This window comes from Mastomys coucha, unplaced genomic scaffold, assembly GCF_008632895.1.
Source record: "Mastomys coucha isolate ucsf_1 unplaced genomic scaffold, UCSF_Mcou_1 pScaffold15, whole genome shotgun sequence".
NCBI classification, from domain to species: domain Eukaryota; kingdom Metazoa; phylum Chordata; class Mammalia; order Rodentia; family Muridae; genus Mastomys; species Mastomys coucha.
In genome coordinates, this window is record NW_022196897.1 from 55796991 (window position 1) to 55821585 (window position 24595).

Genomic DNA, 24595 nt, shown 5'->3' on the forward strand with positions numbered 1-24595 from the left:
GTGAACTTCCCTTCTCCCATCAACTTGAGAATGAAAGACAGCTGTGACTGTCACTTTTCACCTTTCTAGCTTGCATAGATCCCAAAGGTCAGAGCAATATAAAACACAGAAAATACAAGCCATGACTGAACCAGCAAGCTAAAAAAAAAAAAAAAAAAAAAAAAAAAAAAAAAAAAGTGAATTCCCACCATCATTTTGGGCATCCAGATCATGGGGAACTCTACACAGAGTCTGAGCCTTCTCTCAAAGCTACACCTCAGGGCCTCAAAGTTCACCGAACTGGTTCTCACCATCTCCCCCTGGCTCTTTTGACCCAGAGCTGTTCTTTGCTTTTTCAGGAAACAAACTGGATGAAAGTCCAGGGGCTGGAACTTCCTCCTTGGTGTGTTTGACAGGGACTGACGTACTCTAAGCCCTTTGAATCCCGGAAGTCCAGAACACACCCAACCTGATTGATTGCAGCGTCCAGCATGCTGGGTCGAGCGTAGGTAAAAGAAAAAGCAGACAGCATTTCAACATGAGGGACCCACTGACCGATTGTTCGGTGAGTAGCCCAGTGTAGTGTGTGTGCCTGTGTGTACGAGGCTGGGGAAAATTTGTAGATTAGTGGATTTTTAACTGCAGAAATTGTAGGCAATCAGAAACCAGGCATGTTTAGATTTTGGCTGTGGTACAAAAGTCTCTGGGTTTTCTTTGGTTAAGCTTAAAATAGAGCCCTCTTGAAAATGTGACAGTCATAGCTGTCTTTCACTCTCAAGTTGATGGGAAAAGATTTGGGTGAGTATATAGCATCCTACTTGGATCCAGGCTGGGCTGTTTGAGAAGCAATATTAAAGCTTGCTTGATGAGGTGCTAACATCGTCAGCATCGATCGTGTGTAGAGTAGATAGGGAAGCTCACGGACCATGTACAGTGCATTTGGGCTTGGAGATTGAGTCAGAGAAGACGGATTTTCCTCCCCTCCTCACCCTTCACCCCATTCCTGCTTTTTAATCAGTTTGAGAGTTGCGATCCCAAACCCTCAGGACACAGAACAGGCTTGCACTCTGTCAGCCTGGTAGATGGTTCACCAGTCTGCTTGCTCCAGTCTTGAGATCTTTCCCCCCAATACAATATTGATCGAAAGTCCAAAGACACAGCCAAGTCCCTAATATACTATTAGTGGCAGGGATTTGACCTAGGAGACGAGATGCAAAGGAAATGAAGGGACGGTAAATTTGTTTCGAAACCAAAGTAGTCAAGGATTTACAATGTCTTACCCCAGTAATCAATGCTGTAAACCTAAACTTGGTGACCTCAGATGCCAGGAATTGTAGCCACTATTCATATATTTTATTGAAAAACAAACAAACAAACCTGTGGAAAGGCAAATAAGAGAAATCTGTGAAGAAGCGGTAATCATCAGCTTTCCTTGTTGTTTATTCAAAAGGTGAGGAAACCACCAGCTTAGGAGAGACGCCACTCCAACTGCTAGGGTACAAAGCTAAGGTTGAAGTGAGGCCAACACCTAACTGTCTAATAGATTAATAAGACACTGCGACACCAGTCCATTAAGCATAAAAAAAATGTGCTTGCTGGGCATGGTGGTGTATGCCTTTAATCCCAGCACTTGGGAGGCAGAGGCAGGTGGATTTCTGAGTTCGAGGCCAGCCTGGCCTACAGAGTGAGTTCCAGGACAGCCAGGGCTACACAGAGAAACCCTGTCTCAAAAAAACAAAAACAAAAACAAAAGATGTGCTTAATGAAAACAGATCCCAACACCACACTTGCATGATGATATTGAGTGAACGCCCACTTCACCCCTTACCTTGGCACCCCAGCCTCAATCCCCTCAGCATTGGGTGGTTATGGGTAACCTTTTAGAGAATACTTTTTCTTTCTTTGTATTTGGTCCCTATTACATTTTTAAATCCTCTACTGTCTCCCATGGATACTGGTGCTGTTACAGGTACAGGTGATAACCAGATAGGTTGAGGCAAACACTTGGTACTCTACTTCTGGGGGTGCTAGATGCTGCTGCATCCTATTTTGAGCACTGCCCAGAGGGTGTTTGTCCTTGTCCATGACTGGGTGTCATGTCTATGGGCCCATCGCCACAAAAAGTATCCAGGAGTCAAGAGGAGACGGATATCCCTTCAGCCTGAACTTCTAAACTCTCTAAAGCCACAGACTATTTATTTATTTGCAATTGTTTCATCTTTATCAAGTGCTCAAGTTGACTTCCTGGTACAATCCCAGCTTGTACTTGGGAAACAATGCCCTCCAGTTTAGGAACATGCTGAAAAAAAGGCAGGGGTTGGGGGATGAGACATGGATTTCAGATGAATGCTGCATAAAACACTTAACACTTGTTCTTCACTTAATACTCTTTAAAGAGTACCCAAGGCTTCCACTGTCTGCCAAATGTCCTATCCCATCACAGCCTAGCTTAGCATCCAGCATGATTAAGCATCTTCTTTAAGCTATAAATCTTAACTTGGTCCCCACCAATGAATTTGTGTATCATTTTCAGTGGGTCAAGAGCAAGCTCAAATAAAAAATGGGCTGGGGATCAGTATTTATACTTATTTCAAATCAAAATGTAGAATTTTCTTCAAGCATGAGTACTCAATAACCACTAACAGTATCTAAGACTGTGTAAACACTGAAGAACTCAGATTTTGTTTTATTACAGTGTTCTTATAGATGTCTCAGCATATTGTTTATTCTCAGCCTTATATTATATTTTGGTAATTCTTAAGACTTGTTATTTAACATATTAATATAAACATTCAACCAAAAGCTCAAAAATATTTTTATAAATATATATATGTAGTTCATTTTCTTTATAATACTGTGGTATTTTGTTTTATACACTTAAAAACAGTGAAATATATTTTACCATACTATAAAAGCAGACCTGGTACAAGAAATTTAAAGCTATCTTTTGGGTCATGCTCCTGTGAGAGAATGAGCTGCTATCTGGGCCCTTCAACCTCCAGGAATCAGGTCAACATCGACTTTCAAATGATTGTCACTGAAGTAAGCTAAAGAGTGCTAGACACTGTATGGGGCTCTTAAATAATGGGGAGAGTACTGGAGCTTGTTTCTTTAAAGTTTCCTTTTTTTTTAAGTTCTAGTTTTGGAAAGAAAAAGAATTGGCTTCAAGCCTCAATGCCTGTGAGCTTATCACTGACACCTAAAAATATGCCACAAGAAATCTGCCTCAACTCCATGTTCAGGATGTGGATAGCATCAAATTCTTCCCAGAGGAAATGACTCAATTATGTTGTTTTTTTAAAAAAAAAAAGTACTACTTTCTTCCTATGAAAGAAAAATGTAAACATAGGAGCCAAGTCGAGAGAAAGTTACAAGCTACTTGCTGGTTCAGCATGGGTCACCAGCTGTTGACTGGCACTGATGCCAAAGGCATGGTTGCTGTGGTCCATGACTCCTGAGAGCCTCAGCTGCACTGAGAGAAGGGAGGGGCAGGTGGAGTCTGGCATGGACACTGTGTTATACATAGCATCTTCAGTGTGTGCCAGTGAGGTTTGTAAGAGGCTTCCTACATTTCTTAGGCCTGTTTTATCAGTTGTAAAATAAGGTGAGGAGACAGTAGATTGTACTGTTTCCCTAGTATTCTGTTCCTTATATATTAAGCCATCCTACCACAAAGCTTCAAATACTAAACAGATCTCTGATAAACATAGGCAACCCCTTAATTTGAGGGGTAGTGCTTAGAAATGTCACCCTCAGTGACTGAGAATTCACATGGATCAGCAGCACAGGAGTGACATGGAAAGCAGGCCAAGAAGAGGCTTATCCCACTGCTACAACTCTGTGATGATCAATGTTACATGCTACAACTCTGTGATGATCAATGTTACATGCTACAACTCTGTGATGATCAATGTTACATGCTACAACTCTGTGATGATCAATGTTACATGCTACAACTCTGTGATGATCAATGTTACATGCTACAACTCTGTGATGATCAATGTTACATGCTACAACTCTGTGATGATCAATGTTACATGCTACAACTCTGTGATGATCAATGTTACATGCTACAACTCTGTGATGATCAATGTTGCATGCTCTCTGAAAATTCCATGCAAGCATCCAGAGTAAGGACATTTTTTTCTAGAACAATTAGATTCGATCTTTTTAAGCATTCAAACTGTGCAGTCAGGAAGAACGACTGGGCCAAGTTGAGCAGCAGTGTTTTATAAAGTTATAATTCATCTGCCTACTCACCCCGTAAGCTGATTGCCTCGACTACTAGACTTTGCTTCATTGTTTGGTATGTTGTTGACTTGTTTCCTTTGTAATAGCTATATTTAAGCAGAATTTGCTTACAGCGCACATCAGAAATATTTCCCTAGTGTTGAATGGGACAGGCCTGTGTAGAACAGTTATAAACGTTGAGGAAAAAAATTTCTAATGATTTATTTATTTTACATATGTGAGTACACTGTCGCTGTCTTCAGACACACCAGAAGAGGGCATCAGATTCCATTATAGATGGTCATGAGCCACCATGTGGTTGCTGAGAATTGAACTCAGGACCTCTGGAAGAGCAGCCAGTGCTCTTAACCGCTGAGCCATCTCTCCAGCCCCACATGAAAGAAAATGTTAAAGTCTCAGAAATGTCCTAAACATTCTGGCTACTGACACACTAATTATTTATAAAGGGCATTTACAAAGAAACCCATGATATGTTATCTTAGTAATTAAGGGTCCAGGGGAGAAAGCACATGTTCAAATAAATTCATATAGATAGATAAAATTAGCATTAAGCTCTTTCCTGGGGTGCATAGGTTGTAGGGCTGAGATATCTGAAAGCTCAATGAGTAGGAAATGACATCCCAAACTTACTTCCCACATGACTTTCACCAGATGAATCCTGGTTTGCTTCTCAGTGATATTAGGTAGCCATCTGTATCACTTATAAAGGGATCAGCTCTCCGTGTGTGTTTAGTTTGGTTGTATTGATTAGCTACATGAAAATATTTGGTTCTAATAGATTATCTAGTTAATTTAATTACCTGACATTTCTAATCTGTCCATAATCTAAGGAGGTCATATTTAGCTCTTTGAGCTTTAACTCTAAGTAAGGGACTAGGCTTTAGTGGTTTTCATATTGTGTCCCATAGAATCTGTTCAAAGTCCCCTCTGATGACGACGGGGAGTGGGTGGGAAGGGGGGGACTGAGACAGAAGCGGAGAGGCCAAAACCATGGTGAAAAAATCTCACTGCCTCTGAACAGATACAGTCTGAGGTTTTCTGATCTCTCTCTCTCTGTCTCTCTCTCTGTGTCTCTCTCTCTCTCTCTCTCTCTCCCCCTCTCTCTCTGTCATACATTCACATACACATTCATATATAGTCACACTCATACACACACATACACAGATATACTCATGCACATATACACATATAATCATATGCATACACACACACACACACACACACACACACACACACACACACAGGACAAGATAGTAGTCACAGGATCTGCTTTAACATTTAGTAAGTCTACTTTTAAATTTTGTGTGTGTGTATTCAAGTTACAGTAAATGATAAATGATAAAAGGCCCAGGAGCACAGATTCTAAACGAGCAATTAAACTGAGTGTGCAGAAATAGTCTTAGTATCTCTTTTACTTATGGATGTTCCTTTAATCTCAGTCTGGATCAGGGATGCTGGGGAGTTTCCAGCACATTGGACCTAAGGACAAAGATAAAGATTCTACCGCGTGTTGTTATAAACAGAATACTCTTTATCTGATCATCAAATTACAATGGACAATATGATGTGTTGCCTGCATGCAGTGGAGCTCAGGAAATGGATCCTGCCAACCTATGACCTGACCAGAGCGGCTGAGTAGGCAGAACCATTAGCCATTTCTCTTTCTGGACCAACTTTGCCCATTTAACACTCTGTTCCAATACAAAGACTTTCTATGAAAAAAATAGGGTGTATTTATCTATTAAATGACAAAGGCTCACCTTCTATATCCTACAGCTCCAAGGTCAAAGGAGCCACACACTGGGCTTTGCTTGGGAAAGCCCTTCCTTTTACAGGTGAGTTAGGGGCTTGGAGAGATGGCTCAGAGAGATAAGGACACAGCTGCAATTCCAGAGGACCTGGTTAGATCCTAGTCACCTTCCTGGTGACTCACAACTGCCTGTAACTCCAGGTCCAGGAGATCCAACACCCTATTCTATTTCCACAGTCACCAGGAATGCACATGGTCAGTCACCAGGCGTATATGTGGTACATAGACACACTTGCAGGCAAAACACTCATACTTTTAAAATAATACAATAAACAAATAAATCTAAGGAATTTTTTTTTTTTGAAATAAGGTAACAGATATCTGCTTCACCAGGGAAACTGAGGAAAACTGAGTTCTTAAACCTTCTGAACGTATGGTCTAACCAAAACTCGTCCCAAGGAGACAGCATGAAAGATGTCTTAAGAGAGTTTAAAAGCCCCAACAGGCCAGCATACAGAAAAGCTTCCAGGGATCTACTTATTTGGGTTAAGTCGTGAGGAAGACATTCTTTCCATGTTCCTGTCCTTGCTGGGCTCTCCACAGTCCCCTCTCCTCACTCAAGGCTGTTGTGTGATGGCTGTCCTCTGGTGATGGGAGTCTAACACATCCTGTCCTTAGGGCAGTTCATCTTGACACATGTTCTTTCTATTCCCAGTTCTCACAGTGGAGGGGGCGCTCCTCCTCACATTCACACAGAAAGTCCCGACCCCTCCTAAGCCTGCACCCTGGTAAGTCTCTCAGCTCCAGATGCAGCCTTATGCTGGCTTGAGAGCAGAATATCTCACTATGTAAGAGGGCAGCCAGATCTAGCTTGCCGGAGAACCCTGGGTTCCTGCTTGAGCCTTTAATTCTGCTTTGCTATAAGCAAATCAAATAGGAAGGCCCCAGTTCCTATAGGGAACTTCATAAAGTTTTATTGACATGAATTAAGATTTAAACAAATGAAAATGTCTTCACAGTGTTCTTGAATGGGAAATCTAATTACCATCTGAAAAAGCCAATTTCCTCTATTTTACACACAACCACATAATACTGTTTTGAATAGGATTCTGACAGGAATGTTAAAAAAAAAATCCTCCAAAACCTCATAATTAGATAAATGTTCACATGGAAGAATAAATGTGTAAGAAATGCCAAAGAAATTATGAAAATTAAAGAAATAATTGCCCAGAAAGAGTAGATTAAAAGTTTAATGTCTCTATAACTTATTTCCTGTATGACTGTGATATTTTGGGAAAAATAAAATGTTCCCTAATTCACAAAAAGCTAGAATTGCATCTGAATTAGAAACATGTAAAAGCTACAAATTAGAAACCCTAAATAAAGATGTTTGTAAATTAAAAAACATTGTAGGACCAGCCAAATGGTTCAGGAGACCAGGTGCTTGCCACGCTTGGACAAACCTGGTAACCTGAGTTCCCAAATGCCACCTGAACACCCCATGCATGTACAGACTCACAAACATACAACACACAAACGCGCACACACAATTAATACTAAACAATAATAATATCAAAATTCAAATGTCATTTTATTTCTTTCACACATACAGTAAGTCTGAAAGTAGAGAGCTGGAGGCTTGTACGCTGGCTTCCATATTGCTAGCATCTCCGGCTCTTCATCTTTTTAAAATCAATGCCTTAATTCATAGTATCCAGTGTCATGATTACATCATAGCAATACCTAGCGTTCCTAAGTCCAGGAGGCAAGAAAAGAGAAAGAGGTGACCTTCACTGAAAGGATTCTTCCATTTCTGACACACCTACAATAGCATTCAGTCACAACTACATACTTACAAGTAAAGACTGAGACCAGCTTCATTCCAGGGTCTCTGTAAGCTGAAAACTGTGCACTATATCCTGGTACTGAGGTGTTATGTGAGATTCTCGAATACTACAGGGGAAAAAAAAATCAAAGGCTCATGGAAGAACTTAGTGAATTAGTGAAGTTAAGTCCCAGGAATAAACAATTCTTTCCTGTAGGGCTTCTCACAATGTTCCATGCACCAAAATTTTCCCAGAGTGCATGGAAGGGAAGGAAAAAGCCTTTATAATCCCATGTCCAGAGAATGAGATTTAGTTTTGCCAATAATAAAATCCAGAAAGCAAGGTTTTTATGACTCTTAGCAGAGATGTGACGAAGGTTACAAACTGAACCCTCCCGCAACACACACTGGCTTGGCTTACACTGTGGGAATTTTTAATTTGTGAATTGTTGCGCGTTCTCTCTCTCTCTCTCTCTCTCTCTCTCTCTCTCTCTCTCTCTCTCTCTCTCTCTCTCTGGCTACACTGGGCCACATACGCATGGACATCTTGTGGGCTGAGACAGTGCTGGCAGCAGCTTCCCTAGGCCGTCTTCACCCTGGCCTGTATTCCTGCTCCAATGCACAAACCTGCCCTCATCCCCACCTCCCGTGCACAAATATGCAGATGTCTGGTTAGTGCCTGCAGGCACAGGAGCCTCCACTGTGGCTTCAGTAGCCAACACCCTGCTTGTAAAGCTTTCTGCAACCTTGGCACTCTTAATGTGTTCAGGAAGTTTCAATACAGTTGCTTGTATACTACAGGGTAAGTATTTGTTACAAGTATTTCTTATCCTAAATGCTTAAAAACAGAAATGTTCCAAATTTGGAGTTTTTTCTTTTTCCTTCATTCCTTCTTTCCATCATTCCTTCTTCTTCGTCTTCTTCTTCTTCTTCTTCTTCTTCTTCTTCTTCTTCTTCTTCTTCTTCTTCTTCTTCTTCTTCTTCTTCTTCTTCTTCTTCTTCTTCTTCTTCTTCTCTCTTCTTCCTCCTCCTTCTCCTCCTCCTCCCCCTCCTCCTCCTCCTTCTCCTCCTCCTCCCCTCCTCCTCCTCCTTCTCCTCCTTCTGCTCCTTTTTCTCCTCCTTCTTCATCTTCTTCAGATTTTGGAGTTTTGTGGATATATAATAAGACATCTTGGGAATAGAACACAAGTTTAAACATGAAATTTGTTTATATTCTCTATAGCTCCGTACACAAAGCATTAAGATGATCTCATACAATATTTTTAGCTTGCCTGTGTTTTGACTGAGACATCATTTAAAACAAAGTGTGAAATTTCTGTTTATGATATGAAATCAGAACTCAAAAAGTCTTAAATTTTTAACTGTTTTCAATTTTAGATTTTATTTTTGGACAATATGTACTGTGTGTCTATCATGTTCATAGAATGGTGGGATTTTTAAGAATGGTAATGTGGTATCCTGTAGAGTGTACTTTTGACCTCCATGGGTGGCCGTGAGCCATCATGTGGCTGCTGGGAATTGAACTCACTCAGGACAGCCCCACTCGCTCCAGTGTAATACACTGTAGCTGTCTTTAGATGCACCAGAAGAGGGCGTCTGATCTCATTACGGGTGGATGCGAACCACCATGTGGTTGCTGAGATTTGAACTCAGGACCTTTGGAAGAGCAGTCAGTGCTCTTACCCGCTGAGCCATCTCGCCAGCCCCACAAGTGCCCCTCTTGTTGGATTATTTGTATTTGACCTAGGACAGTGTGGTGACTTAAATGAGAAAGACCCCACAGGCTCACATATTTGAATGCTTGAGTCCCAATTGGTGGAGTATTTAATATTTAAAAAGGATTGAGAGATTTGTCCTTGAGGGAGGAGTTATGTTACTGGGGTGGGCTTGAAGTTTCAAAATCCCACATCAGGCCCAATCTTTCTCCCTCTGTCTCTCCCTTCCTCCCTCCTTCCCTCCCTCCTCCTGGTTGTGAATCAGATGTAAGCTCTCAGCTAACTATTGCTCCAGAGCTATGCCTGCCTGTCTGCCTCCTTTCATGCCTCCCCCTCTGAAACCATAAGCAAGCTCCCAATTAAGTGATTTCTCCTATCAGTTGCCTTGGTCATGGTCTTTCTTCACAGCAATAGAACAGTAGCTAAGATAGACAGAAACAGACAGGCCAGCTTCAGTTTGTTTGGAACCTTTCCCTGGATTATTTTTATATCCACTCAGAGGAGACTGAATATTTAGTTAAGAAGTCATCCAAAGACGTGCGTATCCCTCAGTCACGTAGTCCTCGACGAAGGCAGTCTTCACTATGGTGGCATTCTGGATTATGGGTACTCTCTGTGGAGGAGCTCATAACTTTTCTGTTATTTTTTTCCCCAGTACAATAAAGTATACAAGAGCCTGAAGGAGTTTGCTCAAAATGGAGACAATTTCTGCAAGCAGATCACATCTGTTCTTCAGCAAAGGTACAAAATGCACACTTGCAACAAGTAATTCTTCCTCTGTAGCTGCAGCAAGCAACACGACCAGAGGGATGATTCGAAGCTGCGCTGCATTCCAGAACACAGTGTTATAGTCTGGTACTTGAGAAAGTGCATTGATCCTCATCTATGTCACATTTATCAACTAGGGCCATAAAACTCAAGAAAGCACAGAAGGGACTTCTGCTTAGGAAGGCTCAGTCAAGCTTCTCACTCCCCAGCTGAGTTTCTCACCCTTCTGGGAGCCCTCTTCCATCTGATGTATACACTCCTCACTGTGCTCATCACTCTGATCTCAGTTGTTAGTTTATGGTTTTCCCTCCACTACAAGGACAGGAGCGATGTCTTGCTGACCGTATGAGAACTTCTTAGAGCCTGGTCTTTGTTCTTTTTGATCAATTTCTGACGAATGAATAGATGGATCCATGGATGAGAAGCTGTCATTTTCAATATCCCCTCTTAATTCTAAGTGTAGCTATGAATAAAGCTGTCTACTATGCTAAAGTGAGCACATTTACCACAGGCAATATAGGAGGGGGAAAAATCTGCTTAAAATTAAAGAATCTGAGAAAGAAGTTGGCTTATAAGGAGGCATTTAGGTCTTTGCTCTGTGGTAAACATTTCTATGATAAATATTCTAAAGCTGCTTCTTAAGAGAGATTGCTGTTTTAAAAGGAAATCGTTTCAACTTTAAAATATTATAGGGCTGGCAATGTAGCTCTGTGATAGAGTGCTTCTATAACATGTGTGAAACCATCATTCAGTCCTCAGAGTACCACATACACACATGCATATGTGTGCACATGGACACATGCCAACACACACATATACACACATGCACATACATGTGAACACATACATTTACATATGTACTGTACAAAAAAAGATATGAGTTAAGAGTATTCTTCATTAGCAAGTCCAGACCAAAGGAGAACTTTAACTTTATCAGAACAATGAATGTGAGAGCTCTTTTATAAACAGGCTTTTTATAAAGAAAAATGCAAGTTTGTCAAATGCAATGAAAAAGAAAAGTTCATGTGAGAGATGCTTCCATTTTAAAAGTCAAACTGTCTTCATTGCTGAAAAACAAATGGGTGGGGGTATCGGGGACAGTGTTTCCTCTATGAAACATTTTATTAGCTCACAAAGGACATTATTTTTAAGTGAGACCTGTCAACTATTCCCAACTCTTCTTAAATAAAAAGTCTCTTCTCGCTGAAAAGCAGGAAGAACCTATATACTGATTGACCATGCCAATGACTCAGTCGGCAGTCATCTGGCCTTGGCTATTTGGAGCTTAAGAGTTCAAAATTAATGCTAGGTAGACAGCAATGAAGACAGAGAACTGAGGATAAAAGCGACCATAGCTAGAGCAGGCTCCAGGGGGAGCTGGCAGGGCTGGTGTGCCCCCTGCTTCTGTGCCCTGCTTCTCTGCCCTCTGCTTGCTTCCCCTTACCCAGGTGTTTGTCTGCTGCTTCCCTTCCCTCTGCAGCCAGAGCCTTGGCTTCTTACCTGTGTTTCTTCTGAAGTCCCTTCCTGGGACCAGCATCCTCTCTCTTAATGTGAGAAAGCTTCCATCTCCACATTCTCAAGGGACACTTCCAGAAGGAAGGAACTCTTGAGCAATAAAGAGATCTCCTTCATGGTTTTACTTCCTTGTGGACAAGATTTAAAGTCTTGCTGGAGGTCAGTAAAATTGCAAGCACATTTCTGAGTTAAAAACTGCATAGCATAAATGCAAAGAATGGGATATAATGCTTTAATAAGATGCTGACCTTGAGTAACGCTGAGCAGCCAGTCATTCGTGTGACAGACATTTTGTGAAGCTAACCTGAAACAGCCAAATTATTTTCCCTCAACCAAGATGCCACTGCTGAGGTACGTTATATTGGCTCCTGACAAATGTTCCTTTGAAGTGATCCTCCTACTTAAGATGCCCAGATTCCCCAGCTTGCTCAATTCTTTGATTATGCAGTTGAGGGTTGTATATCCAGAGAATGGTTTTCTGTAGACATACACACTTTATTAATATATGAATATTTTCCTTATAGTTTATTTTCACTTTACATCCTTATGAGTCAGTCAGCAAAGACAGATGCTGTTTCGTTCCCCGGATCGGGTGAAGTCTCTCCCCCAAGAGCAATGTGACTTGGAGGCCACTGCCTTATACTGCTGTGCTTGAACTGACAGCACAAAACTAATCCACAAGGATGAGCGATTGCACCTGTGTGTGCAACTGGTACACAGCCCCTCTTGTTCTCCTCCGTCTATGACTCCAGAGATCACTTTCCTAAGCACATAGAACACAAAAGGCTGGTTCTTGTTTCACACAGTGTTGCTTGCCTATAATCCTAGCACTTGAGAGATGGAGGCAGGAAGACTGTAAGGTCTAGGCCAGCCCTGGAGTGGGGTTGTATCTCAAGCAAAATAAACAAAACACCAAACTAGAGCTGGTCACGTGGGTCAGCAGATAAAGATGCTCGCTGCCAAGCCTGACAAGTGAAACTTCATGCCCAGAATCCAGATGGCAGGCAGAAGGAGAGAACTGATTTAGGAAAACTGTCCGTCCTCTGACCTACACATACACTGCAGCACACTTGAGTACACACACACACACACACACACACACACACACACACACGCACACACGAGGAGGTGTCGGTGGCAAAATAAACAACCGTGAAAAGCAAAGGAAGGGTATTTATTCAGAGTGGACACATTGGAAAGATCAAATACAAACAAGGACACCCAGAGACCTACAAGACCATCTCCCAGGTGACCCACTTGAAGTTGAGCTTAAAGTACAGGGCAAGAGGTGTGCATAACTAAGCAGTACTGGTCAAGGTGCAGTTCTACCCATCACTGACCTGTCACTGCCCTCGGCTATAGTCCATTCTGCAAGGTGCTCTTTCAAACTGAATTGTCTGAACTAAAAATCCATTTCAAGGGGACAATCACCTGGTTGGTACAAGGCTCACAGCCTTCCCTTTTTCCCAGCCTAAGGCTCCAGGGGGAGTTCTCATTTCTTGAGGTCCATTGTTTCAATAGTCTGATAGCCAGAGTGAGGGGTACAGGCATCTCCACAAATGCCTTCCTCCAGCATCAAGATTAGGGCTAGTCTCCCCCTAAATGTGTGGGCTTATTTTATTTGTTTTTTTATACAAATCAGTGATGTATTTGCATTAGATAAAGACAGGGAGGCCTCTTAAGACACTTGAAAAGGCACTCTTGGGATGAGTATAGCAGTCACACAACAAGGGTGAGGGACCAAGAGGTAACAAGGCAAACTCAGTGGCCAGCATAATGGCAGAAATCATGGCAGCTGGCAAATATTGGCAGAATGGATGAATAAATATGTAAAAGATCAATGAAGTGTTTTTATTGACATAGTTATATTATATAATGAGTCACCTCAGGTATGCCTGAATTTACCCAACAAAGCCCTGTAGCCAGAGATTGCCTGTACCCATAATTTCTTCTATCCTCATCCTTATCTCACCTGTAAACTCCCTTTCCACCCAGAGATCTGTTCCATCTCTTGATGCGTCTTCCATCTTGGGTGACTGTCCCACAACTGTGTAGCACCCGTGTTTCCCCACAGCTGCTGACTGAGTAGCACGGATGGAGGTAGAAATGAAATCTACTCTCATCCTTTGTGTTAAGATGCTCAAAGCTTCCTCCTCTCAGAAGAACTCCTGTCTCTAATCCAAGTAGAGTTCTCTCAATGTGCTGGTGCGCTGAGGCCCTGTCCTTCCCTCTAACATATCTGGTATGCTGGGAACTTGGAACAGGGAGTACACATGTAGGAGGTAAACTTATTTATTGGGCCATAGCTGATAAAAGGGTGGACAGAAACATATCAAGCAAATTTTAGGTGGGCTTTGGAAAAGAATGGGGACTTTTTTTGACAGGTGAGAGCAATTACTTGGCCATGTCTACTGGATCGAATGTGTGGGATTGTATTTGATTAGATAGGAGATGGGTAGCCCACTGTTTTGTTAGGTAGTAAATTGTATACCCTCATTTGTCTGACCTGAGACTTGCCGTTTAGAGAGAGGCACCAATGGTTAGGAAGTAGGCTCTAATTAAACACCTCATGGGTCAGGCTACAATGCACTAGGAGTCTGATTGACCTAGTCTTGGCTTACTGTCCTGAAACCCTGGAGCCTGTACTGTGCACAAGGACAGCTGGCTGAGCAGGGTGTTTAAGTGTTAGAAAAGGAGGGGCTGCTTTTGTATTTGTGGCCTTTTTGTCTCCACAGTATTTTCTGTTGTGACTTTGATCCTGTTTAAGACCCTTCTGAGACTCCTTTAGGATGAAAGTCAGACCTCATAGCATTTGACAAAGAACTTGAGATGTAGACTTTGCCTCCTGCTTTCCCTCTCCCCACTCCTTACCCTCTCCTTCCTCATGAATCACTTACACTTTCCCACAGTACCCCACCACCCACACACAGGGCCAGCATGTTATCACAGGCTGCTGTTGTGTTGCCTGATGGGGACATCCTCACCTTCTTTGGCTGGTTCTGGTAAGTCTATTCTTCGATATTCAGTGTTTCATTACGGAAGGCCGGCTTTCACTCGGGTGTGTAGTCTCAAGTGTCCTCTGTCCTCTGAGTCTGGGTGTAGGGTTAGCACCAATCTTACTGCCTTGCATCGCCTTTCTTTCTTCACGGATCATTCTCCCTGAATTGGAAGCCAAGCACCTTGGGAGGCTTTCCATGCAGTGTGACTGGGGCCTGGGACTGAGCAGGAGGTATTCATACAGGCTCACTGAGTGAAAGGGTGCAGCAACGTAGGAGTTGGTTGGTACCTTCAGGCAGTTATAATTCCAAAGGTCACATTAGACAAATTCTAAGGATGTCCTTTTCATATTTGCTAACACTGATGTTCTATTATTTATATCATTGTTGAACAAAAGCTAGAAAAATGGAATCACAGAAGAGACCTTTTATCTATTATAACCTGTTTATCAGGCACTGTGTTAGATGTATCTAATTTTGGTTGCTAAAGTGGCCATATACATATCTTTATGGGTCCTGAAGTCATAGATATACAGAATATGCAAAAGGTGAATTATTTGATCTTTATCCAGTACAAAGTCACCATCAAATAGACAGGCAAATTTGGGGCTCTGCTAGGCAAGTCCCAACATACTCGGGTGGTACTGATCCACTTTGATAAGAAGGGACACCTGTGTCATGAAGCCCTGTAGCTTCTAAACTCTCTGACTGACAGGGTCCATGAGGAACCCTATGCAGCTCCTCTGGGGTTACAGAGGAAGAAGAAGTAAGCAGGTATCCTTGATGAGAATGGATAGAACCTCTGAAACTGTAAGCCACCCCCAATCAAATGTTGTTCTTACAAGAGTTGCCTTGGTCATGGTATCTGTTCACAGCAGTAAAACCCTAACTAAGACACTGGCCCTACCTATTAACTTTTAACTTGGAGCATAATAATTGTACATATTTATATGTACAACATGATGATTTGACATTATGTATATAGCATGTGATAAATAGGGATAATTAGCATTTGCCCATTATCATATGCTGACCATTTCCTTGTGGGGAAAGCTTTTGAAATTGTCCCTTCTAGCTGATTTAGAAGCACCCTGCTGCGTACCTATTGCCACCTCAGCATGCAACAAAACATCTGCAGCTATTCTTCTTGCCTCTCACAACGGAGTCTTCCTTGACCACTCACTACATTCTCCCACTTTGGTAACTTTGGAGAAATAGGTAGAATTTATTTGAGCCTGCAAAAAAAATTTTTCTGGCTCTTTATGTAGCCCAGGCTGGACTGTAATTCAGTACTTAGACCAGGTTGGCCTTGAACTCTTGATTCTCTTGTCCTTGCCTTTACAGTGCAGGGTTTATGGGCATGCTCCAGGGCACACAGCCTCTGGTAATTTTTATGTATAACTTATTTGTAAGGTGATCTGTGGCTACCTCTCTAAAGGAAAAGAGTAAAGGATTGAATGGAAAACATCCATATACCCAACTTTAACTGGAAGCTGGTTCTGGTGCAAACTAGGGGGTGGCAGAGAGTGAGGAAGTACAGTCTACTGAGATGACTAAATCCTTAATTCATATCGAGGGCACCGTCGCCTGCTCTTTAAGAGGCTCTTCGTTCCATCACTGAGGAAGCTAGAGGATTTTAAACAATTATTCGGTATAAATTTATTAGAGTAGGATCCTCTGAAATGAACATAGCCACTTTTTCTTCTTAATCCTAACTTTTGCTGCATAGAAAATACTAAATTGGAAACCACATATTTTACATGCCTTCTCTGTTTCAAAAGCATGATTTATTTTAAGATCTAGATCAAACACTAGTTTTTTGACGTCTTGGTTAGTTTTCATTATTACTAACAAAAATACATTGACCTGCCTTGTTTGCTGAGAGGAAACTAAAAAGTAAGTGGGTTGTAAGTTAGTGTGCCATTTCCCTCGCTCCGAGTCTTTGAACCTCACTGGGCTATTCTGAGCTAAAGTTACCCACCAGAAGGTGTACAGAAGCGCCTTATCAGTTTCGCACATGAAAAGACCATTGCTTGGACCAGACAGCTTCACTCATGTTGGAAATAGTGTCTGTAGAGTGGAAGGAAACCACGAGAGCAGAAGATTAAGCACAATGTGCTTCCTGTCTTCTTCCTGTTTTATCAAAGGAACCCATGACTTAGTTTGAGATTAACTCTGTCTCAAACCCATGACTTAGTTTGAGATTAGTTCTGTCCCTCTGGATTCCTTTCACACGTGTGATGCTTTTTGAGCGAGGAATGTTGATAAAGCGGCCCCCTTCAGGAGAGTGCTATGAAAGCAGTCTCTGTGCTGCCTCAAGAAGACACCACCATCCAGTCTATTTGGCAGGGAGCCTACCTGAAAGGATTGAAAGATGCCTTCAGGATGCCTGCTCAAGAGCACACACACACATACACAACACACACACACTCACATATACACGTACCCAACACACACACTCACATATGCACATACTACACATATATACACAAACACATCATACACTACACTACACACACACACACACACACACTCACATATGCACATACTACACACATTCACATATACACATACCCAACACTCACATATGCACATTCCACACACATATACACATACCCATCATACACTACACACACACACACACACTCACATATACACATACCACACATACACACATATCATACACTACACACACACACACACACACACACACACACACACACACACACACATACACCACACAGTGAGTCGCAACAGCACAGTGTTGCAGTGAGCAGTGCTACAAGTTTTAGAATGTACCTGTGCCTGACTCCCCTTTCGTTAGAAGGGAGAGCAGTGTAGTTAAGCAACAGGCACTCTGGCTAGACTGCCCAGCTTTGGAAGCCAGCTCTGTCAGCTCCTTCTCACGTGTCCTCGGTAAAGCAGTCAACTGAACCCTGGGTGTGGTGTTCCCTCCTGGCAATGGGAAGCCAAATCATGTCCATCTCATGCAAGTCATTGTAGGTTCAACACAAATAAAATACGAGCCAGAGAGATGAGTCAGTGGGTGAAAGGGCTTGTTGTCATGTCCGACAACCTGAGTTGGCTCCTCAGACCCACAAGGGGAAAAGACAGAACCAACTCTGTCAAGTTGTCCTCTGAACTCCAAACCTGTGCTGCCTCATCCTCTCCACCCCAAGTCTGCTCTTCCCACTCCCTACCCAATAAACAAAGGTAATAAAAAATTTTTTTAAAGGAAAGCTAAAGTGCTTACAATGGTGGCTTTTATGGTGTAAGAGCCCAATAAAGTTGGGCATCGCTATTTTGTGTACAGACAGAGCACAGGTCAAGTCTCTGCATAGTCACCAAGAGGATGCACTTCATTGCACAGAGGTCATTGTTTTGATACCTAACCATCGTGTGCACGTGATAGGACTTTTAATCTGGAAATCTACAAGTCTGCTCTGACACTGATATCCACGCAAGAAATTCTGACTTAGCAAGGTGGATCTCCTTCAGTCAGTCTCTACCTTCTTGAGAGAAAGCCTGTGAAAGTTAGGCAACTTGGTACATACCTATAATTCCAGCGCTCAGGAGATGGAGGCACAACTAGGAATGCAAAGTTACCCTGTGCTATGTGTTCAAGTTCAAGGTCAACCTGAGATCTTGGAGAGGGGCTGGAGGAAAGTAGAGAGAGAATGCCTATGAGTGGGTGTTTAAGAACAGAGACGGCCAGACTCAGAAACTGCCAAATCATCTGAAAGCAAGCAAAGAGCCTGCTCCTGACACCAAAACCCCACCTTCTTTCCCCTATGAATCTAATGAAGTTACCAGGGTTAAGGAAAGCATTGTTTCCCTGTGGTAGTTGTCTCTCTCTCACTCAGCCTCTGAGCCCCTTAGGAGAGTCTGTGAGAAGACTCTGAAAGTGAAATTGAATTGTGAGGGGAGCCTGTTCCTATCGGCAGCATCCTCTTGGTCTAGAAGCCCTTACAGGGAGACAATGGCATGGAAGGCTACTCTCTTCTCTCTGGACTCTCTCCCTTTGGATAGCTTAAGATCCTTTGGATCCATCCTCCTCTTCCTCCTCAAAGAATTAAATTTTACTGTTTGTTTTGTGCCCACACTGCGAGCCAAGAATGGTGCATTCATCAGATTTAATGCTCTTTATGGATGGCCCAGTAGATAAAAGCACTGACCATTAAGCTTGATGGCCTGTGCTTAATTCCTAGGCTCTACACAGTGGAAGGAGAGAGTGGCTCCTCTGAGTGTCCTCTGACTTCTGAGGTGTACTACTGTGCTGGCTTCACACACATGTGCATACAAATAAGATTAACTTTTTTAAAAAAATTAAAGTGGATAGAAGTCATCTTTTTAAAATAAAGAACAGAGAAGCAGGAAGAAGGGAGAGAGGGGATATGTGAGAGGGGAATAGGAGAATGACATCATTGGATCCACAGATGGATCCAGGATGTGGTAAAATCATTTTAGAGGGCAGTTTGATCTCTTCCAAGACCCGATGGCTTCCTGTTATCTTCTGCATGGAAAACAATGATGACCACCACTGCAGCTTTCTATTATAATATTGCTTAAGCTGGGCATGTGTGTGTAGTCTGCTACTTGGAAGATTAAGGCAGCAGGATCACCTGAAGCTACTATGAGGTTGATTCAATCATGCTTATTTTATTCCTGGCTTCTGTGTAGGGCTTAGAGCTGATGGGATTAGCAACCACCGTGTCCCTTACTAGCTGGGTCAGTCTTCTAGGCTTATCCTAGTAAAGTGTCACATGCTGGGTGGCTTGAATAACAAGATTTCCTGTTCAGGAAACCAGCAGTCTGATGGCGTCAGTCTGTTGATTCCTTCTGTGGATAGACTGGGAGATGCTGTCTTGTGTCCCCCTCCTAGCTTCTGGGAATTTACTGACAATGCTTTTGGCCTATAGATCTGTCTCTGACCCCTGATTTCATGTTCATAGGCTCTTTTCTCATGCACATGCCTTATAAATGCTCCTCCATTTATAAGGGCACATCAAACTGTGTTTGGGCCTCATCTGAACTCGATTATCATCTTCATAGAATCTAGTTCCAAAGATGATTCATATATCCTGCACATGGTGTTCAATATTGATTGGCAACTTGGCAGGACCTAAAATCACATAGGCGATGCACTTCTGGGCATGACTATGAAGGTGTTCTCAGAGGGTTTTCTGGAGTTGACTGAGGCAGAAGACCAAGGAATGCTGCACAGTCTCGTGGGCTAGGGTTCTGGACCAAGCAACAGGGAGAGCATGAGCTGAGCACCAGCAGTCGCTCTCCCTGCTTCGTGACTGCAGATGCAGTATGGTCCCCACCACAGTGGACTGTACCCTCAAACCATAAGCTAAAATCCAGTCTTCCCTCCTGACATTGCACTGTTCACATATTTTGTCATTGCAATGATAAAAGTAACTAATGCACCGGGGTTCAGTGCACCTTCTCTTTAAAGGAAGCACAATCCAACCCATAGCACTGGAGGAAAAAAAAAGTTAAAGAGCATACTTTCTCTTTGTGAAATCTCTTCTTTGATATTCGAATGGTTTGCCTAAGGACAAGAGACTCCTTCTGTAAATAGACCATCTGTTCCTCATAAAGACATTGCATTTTCAGCCTAACCTTTTGTATGAATGTCAGAGTGCCTGTATGCATGCGTGTGCAAGTGTGTATATGTGTATGTGTGTCTGAGCATATGTACAGGAATGAGTATATGTATATGTATCTCTGTGTGTGCCCGTGTGTCTGTATGTCTGTGTGTCTGTATGTCTTGGTCTATGTGTGTTCTTTCTAATTTTGGCCAGTCCATCCTACTTAACCAACAAGCCCTTTGCTCATAGGGCCAACCTGGAGATTAGCTACGCCAAAGGGCTTCAGAAGCTGGCAGCCAAACTTAGTAAAGCACTACAGAACACAAAGAAAAAGTAAGTACCGTTACAAAGGTAAGGCAAAAATCCCATGGAAAAAAATTAAACGTGAAAAATGCTCACTCAGTTTTCTCCCCCACACTTGGCACGTACAATCTCACCAAGCATGGCTTCTGGATCTTGGGGATTTATTTCGGGCCAGGCACTGCCTCAAATGCTTAGTGGATGCTCCTATTTAATCCACATAACAACTCTTGAAAGCTCTCATATTTATCCCTCCTTACAGATGAGAACTCCAAGCTGAACAATTGAAATAAAACTCCCCAACCATGCAGTTAATAGGCTGCCTAGCTAGGCTCATGTTGGGGCTTTATGACTCCTGGACCCACAGTTGGATTGGTAGTGCTATTTCATCTAGGAAGCGGTGTTAAACCAGAAGTTCTTAAAGGCAGGAAGTGTGAATTCGGTATTATCTCTACTCTGTGACCTTTGACCAGGATCTCAGTCTTCCTGGGCCTCCATTCCTTCCTGTACAGGGTTCAGATGAGCTCATCTCTGTATTTGCATGTGTCTGTGGGTTGAATGGTGACATACAGACTGAATGATAAATGAAGAGAACTGTGAGAAGCCTTAGCATGTGAAGCACAAAGGCTTCTGGTTAGCATTCTTCCCAGTAATGCAACGTTAAAGGTGGCCCATTGTTGACAACTCGCTATGATGCCTCTCAGTCGCATGCAGATACGACTCTGCACTTGCAGTGTTCCTTATGGGGCTCCTCGTGATGGCAGTGATGACAGAGGACAGCCTGGAGAAAAGGAGCTTCTAGAACTCCCTTTCCCACTCCTGCTGGGGCACCATTGTGATAGCAAATGGCTTTGAATCTGCTGTGGTTCTTGCCCCATTTTTATTTATTAAGGTGATGTCTTGGTAGTTCAGCACCGTGGCTGGGTTTAGACAGACTTCTACTTAGACTGCCCAGTTTAAACTCTAGACCTGCTACTTACCAAATGAGTAACAATTTGTCGTTTGCCTAAATGTCTCTTTAAAATGGAAGCGAAGCTGAATGCAGTGGTGCTGAGGCAAATTTGCTAAGGCAGGAGAATTGCTATGAGTTTGAGGCCAGCTTACGTTACCAAGGGAATTTCAGGCCTGTTTGGGCTATAGTTTGAGACCCTGCCTAAAGGAAACTTAAATAATAATAAATATAATAAAATAAAACAGAAATAAAAGTCACTCCCTACAGTTACTGAATTAAACAAAACAATGCAAGTGTGCCTAGCAGAGAACGCGGTGAGGAGGGAGACTCCATGAATGGCCATTTTGAGTTTGGTTCTAATAATTCAGTTGCCTCCTAAATCCCACCATTGCAACCCTAGTATTAAAAAAGCCAGTGATCCAGCACTGATGTGGTATCTAGTGATAAAAGTTGATTGATTATTTCTCTATATCAGAATCCGAATTAGATACTTTCACAGATATCCCAATGCATTTATATTTTACGAGGTCAGTTAAATGAGGCTCAGAGAAACTTCCAGGATCACACAGAAAACCTGCAGCCAGGAACATCTGCTTTCAGACCCGGGGGGGGGGGGGGGAGCTCTGGACTATCGGAGGCCCACCCACATGCAGGATGCATTTCCTGCCGGGCTATCCAGAGTCTGTGCAAGCACCTGGGGGCTTCTCTGTAGTGAAGTTTCCCTCACATCCTTAATAAAAAACAACTATATTTGGTTTAATTTACATGAAATAATAAGCACTTATTTGTTGGGGAAGTCAATGTAGCCCAAGCTGATCTCAAACTCCTTGTGTAACCTGAGACAATGTGATCTTCCTCCTGCCACCTCCCAGTTACTGGGACTACAGGAGTGAGTCACATTGTCCAGCAGCTCTTATTTTAAGTGTAGGGCTGAGTCCAGTCTAACCGTCATATACACCACGTAACCGACCATCATCAGAGTCAGACTTATTCAACACACTCCAAGTTGCTTCACATCCCTCCCCTGACCAGCGCCAAATAACCACTGAGGGCCTTCCTATGAGTGTAAATTAGTTTCGTTTTTTTCTGTATTTTCCTGTCTCTGGAAACACACAGTAGGTACTCTCTGGTGCTGCTCTCGATTGTAGAAACCCTGGCCTTAGGTCTAGTTTTCTTATTGTCTAATGCAAGATGCAAATTAGGCCACTAGAGACACACGTCAGAGCCATTCCACTTCTGGTAGGAAGGCAACTTACTCCCTTCCTCCCCCTTAAAATTGGCATGTGCTCTGTCCCTGCAGTTAACTGAAGCAGTTTCTCCTGACTTCAGAGGGCTCTTTACACACTCCCTAGAGCTGACTCCTGCTGTGAGAGGAGATAACATCAGGCTTCCTGTCTTCCCTATAGGCCTCCAGGAATGAGGCAGTGACCTTTGTGTCTATTAAACACAGGACCAGGGAAGATCTGAGGCTGTCCTAAAAGTCAGCAAGGTGCAGGATTTGGGCTCCAACCTCAAGAGCAGTAGGCACCTGCGCCAGGGACTTGGGCTCAAATCCTGCAGTCACTTACATCCTCAAAGACATACTTTATTCATGTATAAAAGGTGAAGGACCTGAAGAGATTTTCAGTGAGAGTCTTCTAAAGTTACCACACACACACACACACACACACACACACACACACACACACACACAAACACACCCCTTCTCCCTTCCCTGGCCACTTTATTTCCCTGATTTTCTGCAGACACAAAATAGAAGATGAAAATCTAAATGAAAAAAAAAAAAGAGGATCAGCACTGGGGGCAATGGTGGGGGCACTGTGTGTAGAATGTCTGTGCACAAATAAATATACTGGCTGAATTTAATCTCCTGGAGAAATTGAAACCCCAGCCAGGGAACGAACGTGAGGGAGGAGGCAGCTTGTGGGCTATAATGCTTGATTTCTTAGAGCTCACCAGAGATTGACCCCCATCTTCCTCCCCCCCCCACCCTTTTTTTCCTCTAGCTGTCTCAGCACTGCTTGGGCCTGGGCCTCAGAGAGCATGAAGTCTGCAGCAGACCTCCATCAGTGAGTGCTTCTAGTCACACCGTCCCCTCACCCCTCCCACCCCCTCACCCATACCTTTGCCCCTACTCCAAAGGAGGGTGTCACACACTTAGAGTAGGTGGGTGCCAATATTCTACTTCAAACCTGCCCTGAATAGATACGCTAGAACCTGCCACTCATTCATCTCTCCAAGAAACGAATTTGGACGGTTAGATGTAAACCCAAAACAATTTTCTATTTCCAGAAAACTTGGCAAAGCAATTGAGTTGGAAGCAATAAAGCCGACACACCAAGTCCTGAGTATGCAAGAGAAGAAACGAAAATCGGTGAGCCGGAGCTGTGCTTTTCTCTTCAAAGCAAGATTGCAATAGGGCTAGGGAAAGCTCAGTGGCAAGTGCACTTTCTTCACATGCCCAAAACCCTAGGTTCAAACCCCAGCATAATAAAACATCCCTAACAAACAAACCAAACACATTCACAAGGCAGAAGAAGGTGAATGTCTGTGCATTCTAGGCTAGTACATTTTAAGCCAGCCGGGACTACATACTAAGACCCTGTGTTAAAATCAAAGCTGGGCGGTGTGCTGCATGCCGGCAAATCTTGGCACTTGGGTTGTAGGGGCAGGGGAATAGAGAGTTCAAGATCAGTCTTGATTACACAGCATTTTCAAAACCAGCTTGAGACAGTGACTCAAAGGACTAAAGAAATAAGCAAGATTTATGAGCAAGATTTCTGTCTGTGGCCCACAGAGCAAAAGGCTACAGTGATAGTGGGTCTCAGAACTCTATAATGAAAAAAAAATAATAAAACAAGAATGTTTGTTAACACAGTGTTTGCAATATAGTGAAAAATAATAGGTAGCAACTACTTTATCATTAAAAATAAATCAGGAGGAAGTT

At 42.8% G+C, this 24595-nt stretch overlaps 1 protein-coding gene across 1 annotated transcript in view; it reads left to right on the forward strand.

Annotated features, from left to right (window-relative positions):
• The first annotated feature begins 433 nt into the window (after positions 1-433).
• The window catches only part of Nostrin (nitric oxide synthase trafficking), a 61380-nt gene continuing 37218 nt past the window's right edge, over positions 434-24595 (forward strand). Inside the window, exons 1-5 of the mRNA XM_031370516.1 lie at positions 434-544; positions 10176-10261; positions 20646-20729; positions 23655-23717; positions 23941-24022. Coding sequence (XP_031226376.1) covers positions 518-544; positions 10176-10261; positions 20646-20729; positions 23655-23717; positions 23941-24022 — 342 coding nt within the window. The 5' untranslated portion in view covers positions 434-517. The remainder of the gene's footprint in view (positions 545-10175; positions 10262-20645; positions 20730-23654; positions 23718-23940; positions 24023-24595) is intronic.